This window comes from Cucurbita moschata, unplaced genomic scaffold, assembly GCF_002738365.1.
Source record: "Cucurbita moschata cultivar Rifu unplaced genomic scaffold, Cmos_1.0 Cmo_Scf00013, whole genome shotgun sequence".
NCBI lineage: Eukaryota > Viridiplantae > Streptophyta > Magnoliopsida > Cucurbitales > Cucurbitaceae > Cucurbita > Cucurbita moschata.
This window is the reverse complement of record NW_019268529.1, coordinates 3,954,367-3,965,086: the sequence shown is the minus strand read 5'-3', so window position 1 is coordinate 3,965,086 and position 10,720 is coordinate 3,954,367. Positions and strand designations below refer to the sequence as shown.

General features: G+C 31.9%; 2 protein-coding genes across 2 annotated transcripts in view; both read right to left on the bottom strand.

Moving 5' to 3' along the window:
• Positions 1 to 3,446: 3,446 nt before the first annotated feature.
• Positions 3,447 to 10,720, bottom strand: part of LOC111451758 — a 13,088-nt gene continuing 5,814 nt past the window's right edge. Inside the window, exon 6 of the mRNA XM_023092297.1 lies at positions 3,447 to 3,733. Coding sequence (XP_022948065.1) covers positions 3,661 to 3,733 — 73 coding nt within the window. The 3' untranslated portion in view covers positions 3,447 to 3,660. The remainder of the gene's footprint in view (positions 3,734 to 10,720) is intronic.
• LOC111451755 (probable flavin-containing monooxygenase 1) overlaps positions 4,353 to 10,720 on the bottom strand; it is a 15,956-nt gene continuing 9,588 nt past the window's right edge. Inside the window, exons 2-6 of the mRNA XM_023092293.1 lie at positions 7,818 to 8,265; positions 6,481 to 6,721; positions 6,230 to 6,405; positions 5,793 to 6,148; positions 4,353 to 4,859 (exon numbers count right to left, since the gene is read on the bottom strand). Of these exons, the coding sequence (XP_022948061.1) occupies positions 4,517 to 4,859; positions 5,793 to 6,148; positions 6,230 to 6,405; positions 6,481 to 6,721; positions 7,818 to 8,246 (1,545 nt within the window). The 5' untranslated portion in view covers positions 8,247 to 8,265 and the 3' untranslated portion in view covers positions 4,353 to 4,516. The remainder of the gene's footprint in view (positions 4,860 to 5,792; positions 6,149 to 6,229; positions 6,406 to 6,480; positions 6,722 to 7,817; positions 8,266 to 10,720) is intronic.

The window sequence follows — 10,720 nt, the reverse complement described above, 5'->3', positions numbered from 1 at the left end:
TTTTTTTTTTTTTTTTTTTTTTTTTTTTTTTTTTTTTTTTAAATTTAAACTTAAATCATTTAAATTAAAATAAAAACAGTTTAACCTGCTAAATTTGGATATTTTAATATTTCTTTTAATATATATATATATATTTACCTATACCTTTAAATATTCAAATTTATTTTTTTATATATTCCATCAAACTTAAAATTGATCATTCTTAATTTGCAAAGGTGAATATAGACTTTTTTTTTTCTTTTTTTTTTATTAATAAACTGTAATAAACTAATTTTAAAATTTATTAATAGTATATAAATTAACTTAGATGTTCATTTTAAAAATATACCGATAAAATTAATATTTTAATTTTTTTAAAAAAATTATTCGATGATATCATTTGTCGTAACTTGATATTTATATAATTATTTTAAAGAAAATATGACAAAACAGATAATTAAATTAATATGTATTATATATTATAGAAATATTATTGGTCGTAAAATGTTCGTGAGTTTAAATTATAAAATACACGCATAAATAATAATTTAATGGTAAAAACTGACGATAGAAACTCGGTCTCAATTAAATTTAAAATTAATTTTCGGACGAAAAAATAACCTTAAAAAATACAAACTAAAACATAGTGTGAAAATTATAGTTAAGAATCATTTAATTAGTAAACTTAAGTTAAGTCATTAATAATATATACCTTCCTTTTATAGATTAAAAATGTCTGTTTTGAATAATTTAAATACTTTTAAAAAGTATATATTTTTAATTATAATATTATCGTATCTTACTTTTTTTTTTTTTTCGATCTCCTAAATTCCCGTGGTTTATGAAAAGGACCAAATTACCCTCCACTTCCTCGTTAGCAACCTATCAACAACTAACTTTGGTGACCACAATATGACGAGGACTTTAGGGACCATGGTCAGATCAATTTGATGACCACTCTATTTATCATTGGTCGATATTAGTCAATCGAATATAGTATTTTTAATACAAATTTAAAGTTATTAATTTATAGTAATAATTGTCGGTTTTGTAGTAATCTAACCTCACTCGGTAGGATGTTGTTGACTTTCCTTCGATCGTAGTCATCTCAAATTTTTTTTCCTTGTCCAGAGATTTTTTGAGTGAACGAGTGATTAGTTTCCGTTCTCAAAACGTTCATCTCTAGTGCTTCGAAAAAGAGTATTTTACATTTTAGCTCGTCTAAATAGGTTTAATAATCTGTTTATTCGATGGGTCGATCTGGTGCTCTGCATAAAATATTCTGACTCAAACACGTAATCGGTGAATTTTCTTTCGACATAGATCACTGTGAAGGTAGTGGGCGACGTTCGGTGGTGATGCAAAAAATAAAATAACATAAATTCAAAATAATTATAAAATTAATTTAATAAGGAAAATGAATGATGTGGTGAGAGGAAAAGAAAACTTACATTTAAAATGTAATTATAAAAGAAAAGATAAATATAATGAGACAAAGAAAATATTTGGGATTGCGGGAATCACGTGACTGATACGGTGTCCTTTTGGCCGTTTTCAATTAAAGGTCACCTTAGGGTATCGAATCATTCCAATGCACTGATTACATTATTGATTATATTATTATTATTATATGATTCAAAACTATATTATATAACTTGTCTGACACCTAATAATAAATTTACTTGAACCGACTAAACGTAAAAAAAACGTGCTAAATTAGTCGAAATTAAAGGAAAAAAAATGAATAGAACGATGGACTTAAATCTCTCTGAATCATGGAGAATCGATTCAAAATAATGAAGAACTGGTCGAACTTACCGAGTCTAAGCTTCAATCTGATGGAATAGTGGAGAACCAATCGAGTCTGGGCTTGAACTAGACCACACACGTTGAATCAATTGTGGCCCAGTAGATCAATTGTCTTCCTCGTGTGGGTGCGGTCAAACTTAGGTCGAATTGACCGAGTTTAAGCTTCAATCTGATGGAACAATGGAGAACTGATCGAGTCTGGGCTTGAACTAGACCACACACGTTGAATCAATTGTGACCCATTAGATCGACTGTCTTCCTCGTGTGGGTGCGGTCAAACTTAGGTCGAATTGGCCGAGTTTAAGCTTCAATCTAATGGAACAGTGGAGAACTGATCCAATCTGGGCTTGAACTAGGGCACACGTGTTGAATCAATTGTGACCCACTAGATCGATTGTCTTCCACATATGGGTGCTTATAGCTTCGTTCCTTCTTCTCTACTCGGTTCATGTAATGACGTTGAGAAATCAATGGAACGAGGGATAAGGATGCACGTGTATATGGGTGACCTAATTTTATCTTATTTTTACTATTCGAATCTCTAATATTGAGGTAAATTGTAGTAATTATTTTTTTAATTAATTAAAATGTATTTATTTAATATATCAATATAGAATAAGATATATTCATTGAGTAACGTACATTATTCCTTTATATCATATGTCCAATTATTTAGGTAAATCCATTATTCTCAACTTGAAAAATGTCACAAATGGATGAATTCACGCAATTCTAAATTCCATATTTTATTTATTTTAATTAATTATTCTCTTGGCGTTTTTTTTATGGATTTTTCTTTATTAATTAATTAATTAATTAATTAAATATTCACGCAATTGTATTTCCACCCAGCCTCCTCAACGTGTTGTCCATGCCACCCTTCCATCTTTTTATTATTATTATTTTAGCGGTTTATCTTAAAATTTTAAAATATAAAATTCAGATCTAAAACTATATATTATATATATATATACATATATGTATATTATTTGTATAAAGTTTTTAAAAATGTATTAAATATGATGATGACAGAAAAAAACAAATTAATACTAACGTGTCTCGTGCCTTACACCTCATGTGTCTCGCGGTTTATATTTTGTTCCAATAATAGAGGTGTATATGGGTTAAGTTAGAGACTCGATCAACTTGAATAGAGTTAACCATTCAACTCAATACAACCATTTATTTTTCTGGTTTGGTGTTTTTTTTAATTATTATTTTCTTTTTTACTTGTCTAGAAATATAAAATTTTAAATTAAATTAAGTATATTGACTAAATTATTACATTATAAAATTTATATTTAAAGGTTGTTATAAATTGAAAATTATGAAAATTAAATTTTACAAATTAAAATCGGGAGTCTAAAAGGTTACGAGGTTAAATGAAATAATTTTAAATTTTAAAATAATAAAATAAGCTTTATTATTATTATTATTATTAATTTTTACTTTTTTTTTTTTTGTCTTTATGAATTTTTAATTTAATTTTTTTTATTTAATCCTTAATTTTTTTAAATTAATAATTTTGTCTATAAAATTTGAATTGAATTTCTATTTAATTGTTGAGATTTCAAAATTAATAATTTCAATTCATTTAATATATATATATATATATATATATATATAATAATTAAAATAGTCGGAATAATATAATTACATTTATATATTAAAAACATTAATTCAAAAGTAAAAAGAAGAAGAAACGATTGTTGAGGTCATCTTCTTCAATAAGTCCGGTGAGGAGTTGCCGGAATTCAAACGACAGCTCGAAGCTCTCCGGTGAGCAGAGCAAATTTCCGGTGCTGCAAGAGAATGGGCTTGGTGATGGCGGCTTGTAATCTCGATGCCAATTCATCGGAACCCGATCCATTTTCATGTATGGCAGCACCCATCACCGTCTGAAATATTTGCAGGGGGTCCCATGGCTGACCACCAAGATGGCCACCTGCAAAACCTAAGGTCCGATAACTTTTATTATTAAATTAGTCGATGTTACCATAGTTCAACGGTAATTGACAAAATCTCCCGTGCTGATTTATTATACTATAAATATGTATAAGATATTCCGAAATTTTGAGTTGGGTTAATGAAATTATGAACCTACAATCTCACATATGTTAGAGAGGGTTTTTTTTACCTTTAATAAGAATGTTTTATTCTACTCTACAACTGACGTGTGATCTCACAATCTAGGGCCAGCATCCTCGCTAATACACAGTCTGGCACCCAATTACTTAAGTAAATCCATTATTCTCGCTTAGAAAATGGCCCAAATGGATGGATTCATGCCATTCTAAATTCCATATTTTTTTTAATGAATTTTTTTAATGAGTTAATTAAATATTAACACAATTCTATCTTCACCAACTCCTCAATGGATTGTACATACCACCCTTCAAAGGATAGCTGAATTGTCCATATTTGATCGAGAGGGAAACTTACATACAAGCCCAACATTTATAGTAAACATAAATAGAGGCAACGGACAAATTATAGATTAGTTATATACTACATTAAGACCAACAAAAAAGACTTAGTATATAAGTCTATTGGAAATAGCCGTGTACATTGAACCCAACAACCTGAATCAACTCAAATTTTATCGTAACGAAAGAAATTTATTCAATGAACAACTCGTTCAAATTGCATTACTTTCTTTTTGGGGCTATGGAAATGCAATTTTTATTGGATATGATAAGCTGAAAAGCCCTTTTTTTTCCCCTAATTTTCAAGGGGAGGCATAATCTGAAGGACCATAAGGCACAAACAAGTTAGCAAAAAAGCCCTTTTTCCTCATGGGGTTCCACCCCATGTCCTTGCAGAGCTGATCATTGTACCAAATATTCACAATGGCAAGGCAAGCTCGCTTGGAGAAAGGGCCTGAGTAACGCGTCATGCTCTTCTCCCATTTGGCTATGTCCTTCTCCATCTCCTTGATGCTTGGTAGCTTGAACGTGCCGTCCAGAAACTCCGCCACCCATCGGCACCGCATCTCGGAGGCGAACAAGTTGGAAGGGCTTTCTGTAAACCCAATCACAGCTAGCTGTGGGATTCTGGGATGAATGCAATGCCTGATCAAATGTGACATAAACATGTGATCACTAAGATTCTGTATTCCTAACAGAGAATGACATGAAATGCAAACATCGATCAGATTTTAATTGAAGCGAATGATAAACTCATCAAGCGCAAGAACATGTGCAGTTCTCAACCAATACCTCATTGTAAAGCCACAGTAGAAGGCAATATAGATACACTTTCTTTTTACTAATTCTAATACGTGAAGGAAACGTAGCACATTGTCATTAAGTAATCCACGTTAATAGCCCCATAAACTTCCTCTAGACACTCAAAGAATCCTATTACAACAACTGAGAACCTGATAGAAATCCAATATGAAGGAATAAGAATCAAAGTTTCAATAGGCCACACATGTTTTCAGTCTCTTTGCTACCCATCTGGAGAAATGATTGGAGAGAGTCACTCAAGCCCACTGCTAGTAGATATTGTCCTCTTTGGACTTTCCTTCTCTAGTTTTCCCTTTTGGACTTTCCCTCAAGGTTGAAGAGTTTTCCACACCCTTGTAAAGAATGTTTCCTTCTCTTCCCCAACCGATATGGGATCTCATAAATTACGTACTATTATATATATGCGAGAGAACTTGCAAGTAAATATTTCAAATACTTGATTTCGAATCTACATTTAACTCGTATCAAGAGGCAGCTACATTGAATAATTTTTTCGACAACTCTACTAGACTAGCGTGGATTTGGTTAAAGAAGGTCATTTTTACTTGGGTCATTGCAGATGTTCCACCTTAGACTACAATTATATGAGATGAATTCCTACCAATATTCTAGTCTGATATAAGTGCAATATCTCAAATAGCATACTAGTTTCATCTTTCACCAGCTTTAAGTAACTAAACAATTCAAGATAATGTCATAGCAATTCAAAAGTTGAAGGGGGTGAAACAGGGATATAGATTCAAACGAAAGACTAACCTGTACAAGGGAATCACTGAATCCTTAAATGTCATGCAATCCCGAAAAGTAGCGGAAGTAAAGATTTGTTTGAGCTTTTGATCACCTCTAAATCCAGTAGCCAAAATGACCAAATCTGAGCGAATCGGTTTGGTTTCTCCTTTAATCATAATACCGTCTTCACAGAACCAGAAACTCTGTGATTTCTTCAATATAATGCTTCCTTCGTCCACTTTTTCGTAGAATTTCTCAGGCACGATTGCAATTAAACATGAACTGATGTCTTGCAGAAAGCCGTGGGTTGGAACCATCCCGTATTTGGCCATTCCGAGCTTCCTCGTTACGTAGGTTTCCACAATCTTCGCGAACAACCATCTCTACAAAAAAAAAAACCACAATAAAACCCCTAGAGATTCAAAACAGACAAAAACATAGAGAGAGAGAGAGGCGATGATTACAATTGGGGAAAGAATAATCGCGAGGAGATAGAGGAGAAAGCTCTCGCCAGGCTTGTGAATGAGAAGCTCGGCAAATCGATTCATATAGAGAAAAGACAAAGGGATTCCCCATGGATGACGATCAGGAATGTTCCAGTGCGCGTTTCTATAGAGAACAGTACAGGGATTCTTCGGACCTACAAATCGGAGAAAAAGAAGAATAAGGAACTGAGAAAGAGAGAGAGAAAAAAGAGAAATCGCGGGAAAATCACCATTGGCGTTGGCGCATTCCATGGCGAGATCAAGAGCTGTCTTATGGAGACCGACGACGATGACTTGCTTGTCCTTGATGAGGTTGGAAGCAGTGTCGAAATCCATGGCGGAATACTGGAGAGAGTGAAGAACTTTGCCGGATTTGAAAGCTTCAGGGCCGCCATTAGGAGGGAATTCAGGGATGTTCGGAATGTCGCTGAATCTTCCAACGCAGAGTATAACAAAGTCCACCACAGTCTCCTGCGAATCCCCACGCCCTTGTCCTTAGCAGTATATATATATATATATATATATATATATATATATATTATATACCTTTTTAATATATATTTTTTTATCCATATATTTCTTAACCAAATAATAATTCCTAACCTAATTTTAAAAATTTAAATTTTAATATTATAACATAATAATTAATAACAATTAAAAACCATAAATTATCATTAGAATATATTTATAATAAGGTAAAATATATATATATGGACAGGAAATATAGTCCCATCTCGGGTTCCATTTATCTAATAAAAAAAGAAATGTTTCTCACTCCCTTCCCTATGCACCATTTAAACGCAGAATCGTCTCCTCATTTGGGACGGGTAAAAGGATATCTATAGTTAAGCTTTGAATATAATTTAATTTATCAATATCTTGCCCTAATTCAAAAGTATGACGTTGTTTGGTCAAAGACGTATATTTAAACTAGCTCGGGTTTATTCTTCTTATTATTATATTAGATTTTATATTATAGATAACAAATAATTTTGTCCATTTTTTTTTTCAAATAAAATTATTCTCTTGCCAAATTAGGAATATATGAACGTTATATTATTCCTTTGGTTTTTACCATTTTCTACCAAAGAATCTTGCGTCCATTCTCTCCTCTTTATTCCAACATTTTACGTTTAAAAAAAAAAAAAATAATAATAATAATATATCTAACTTTATTATACTTAATTTCATAAAATATTCGGAGAAATTAATAATAAATTCATATCATAGAATAAATAATTATTCGTTATATCATTCTCGATGTTATATTCTAGAATAAAAAAGAATAATAAATAATTTAAAGGTATTTTATATTATAAAAGTTAAATTTTAATAATAGATCTTCAACTTAGATGATTAAATTAAAAGGGTATTTAAATGGATAATATAATAATATTTTTAATTTTTAATTTTTTTTTTGGAGATTTGATAATTTAATTAAATAAAAATAAAAAATTAATTACTTTCTCGAATTTAAAAAAAAAAAAAAAATTGGACAAGTTTATATGTTATAAAATATAAAATTAAAAGTTCAAAAAAAATGGAAAAATGAAAATGATAAACTCACCTGGGGTGGATCATTGGTCTGAGCATCAACGACATTGAGCCTCCATTTACGGCGTTCACCGAAAGCCTCGCCGGAGCCACCCCAAAGAGTCGAACCTTCAAGTTCCTCATCGGAGCAGCCTTCATAGTCGATACTCAGGACTCTGGTGTTCAATCTGATGTGCTTCATCAATCCGAAATGATCGGCGTAAGATTTGATGTAATCGAGAACTTGATTGTACTTCGGAAATTCTTCGGTCACCGATTTCGGCCACGGGAAATCGGAGAACTGGTAGATCTCTCGTGGCGTTTGCAGCGTTTCGGTCCAAACACCGCCAATGGCGCCTCTCGCCTCGAAGACGATCGGAATGAATCCTTTGGATAGAGTGAATTTGCAGGCCACTAGTCCGCTTACTCCGGCTCCGATGATCGCCACTTTCTTCGGTTCCATCGTCTTCTCCGATTCCCCCCTCTTTCTCTTTATCTCTCGCACTCTCGCTTTGTTCTCTTTCTCGATATATTTATATAAAATGTATTACGTGTCTGATATAAAATATGCACCATATAAATAAAGTTATGATATGTCTTATATGTTATAAGAATGATATGAGCATGAAATACAACTCCAGCATACGCACCAAAGTTTTGATAAATGATACAAAAAATGTTATGATATAGATGCAAGCGGGGTTGTATTAAGAAATCTCATGCATTATTGTGTGCTCATGCATCGAGAGATACCTCTATTCCTTCATGATAGTACGAACGCGTACGCTACTAAACAGGGGAGTGATCATTATGTTTGACATAGTGTTGCCCTGATGGTCTCTACTCCTAATGGGTGTCTAACATCAACAGCTCCTAGAGAATGCTCGCCCGACCAGAAAGGGGCCCAAGAAGTGTGTAAACCGACTTGTGGGTTCTACTCGCACGTATGAGCTGTGTGTAGGAAATTAATTACACATTCAAATTGCTCGTTAAAATAGCTACCATAGGAAAATAGACGGTTACGATAGGTTTCATGTATGCATTTGCATGTCATTGCATTAGAGCCCCTTTCTTAAAGAAAAACAAAAGCAATGATTATTATTATTTAATAATAATTAGTTTATGTAATAAAAAAAATACTATATTATTGAAGTAAATTATATGTGAATGTTTGATTAATCCACCACACCTAAATGGTGTGAAAGTTATCTTATTTATAATCAAATAAATTACAAGGATATGGAAATAACAATAAATGGAAAGATACCTATAGTAATAAGGCAAATGTTAGATATTTGCCTTATAATAAAATATCAAATATAATATATATGGTAAACTATAATTTATTACTAAATATCCTTAACACCCCACCGCAAGCTAAGCGTCGGATTTAAACGAACGTGAAGCTTGAATCTGAAAAATTCAAAGAGGTTGAAAAACACTTTTCGTGAAGATGTTAACAACCTGGTTCAGAAGAGGCGTAGAGAAACACTTTCTTCGCCATCGAAAACTGCAGAGAGAATATGTCTAACCCATGAAGAGGGATTGTCGCTTAGCGACGATGCTGACTTGGCTCTGGTGAGAATATGTCTAACCCCAAGAAGTAGAAGGGGAAACCTAGAGCAAGGGACAAAGACAATGTTGAAGCCGGAAGAGTCGCCACATTGGGGCGAAGGAGCCAATTTTGGCGAGAAGGGCGGCGGAAACTTGGTTGGCGAAGATGCCAGTGCGGCGCCCAGATTCCAAAGGTAAATCTCTGTAGAAGGTAGATGGGCTTATTGAGATTCTGTATATTTTCGAAGAGGGATGCTGATGAAGATCCTAAGATTAGGGTTTTTGTGAAGGATGAAGGATGAAGGATGAAGGGAAAATTGGGAAGAAAATGAAAGAGGCTATGTTTGGAAAAAGTGAGGTTGTATGTACAGAGTATGGCGAAGGATGATTTGGAGGTCAAAATGGTGGAGCCGAAGAATAATCAATCGGCTCTGCATATGGCAGCCATGACGACTGCCCCTGCGGCGTCAAAGCCAACAGTGATATAAAAATATAGAATAAGATATATTCTTTTACATCATGTCCAATGACTTAGGTACATCTATTATTCTCAACTTTGGAAAATGATTCTAAATTCCATATTTTATTTATTTTAATTAATTATTCTCTTCCCGGTTTTTTTTAATGGATTTTTCTTCATTAAATAAATAAATATTCAACGTGTTGTCCATGGCACCATTCAATTTTTTTTTTAATATATTATTACTTTAATGGTTTAATTAAAAAAATTTAAAAATAAAATTAAGATCTAAAACTATATATATTTTGTGTATAAAGTTTTAAAATATGTATTAAATATGATGATGGATCATATTAGACATAAAAAAACAAATTAATATGCCTTACGACAACTTTTGTTTGGATATTAAAAATGTATACGGGTTAAGTTGAGTTCGATTCAATTAGACTGTATAGAGTTTTTTGACCAACTCAAATTTTCGGGTTTGTTAGGTTAGTGACCTAAGTCAAAATGCATCACTAATATTTTTCACAAACGTCAAATATTTTTAAATGAGGTAGGATCGTAACTCTACTTCTGAATTGGTCGAGTTACCTAACAAAAAAATAAATAAAATAAAAATTCAATCTAACTGAATCTGAAAAGAAATTAAGCTAATTCACTTTTATTGTAATAATCCAAAAATAAAAATAAAAATAAATAAACAAATAAAAATAATTATTAAAAAAACGTCAAAATAAGAATAATAATAATAATAACCAATAAATAAATAACTAAAAAAGATTACTTAAAAAAAACTTACCCATCTCTCATCTCAACCGGATTCTCTCTCCTCAACCCACCACCGAATATCAAAGTTTGTCAAAAAAAAAAAAAAAAAAAAAAAAAAAAAAAAAAAAAAAAAAAAAAAAAAAAAAAAAAAA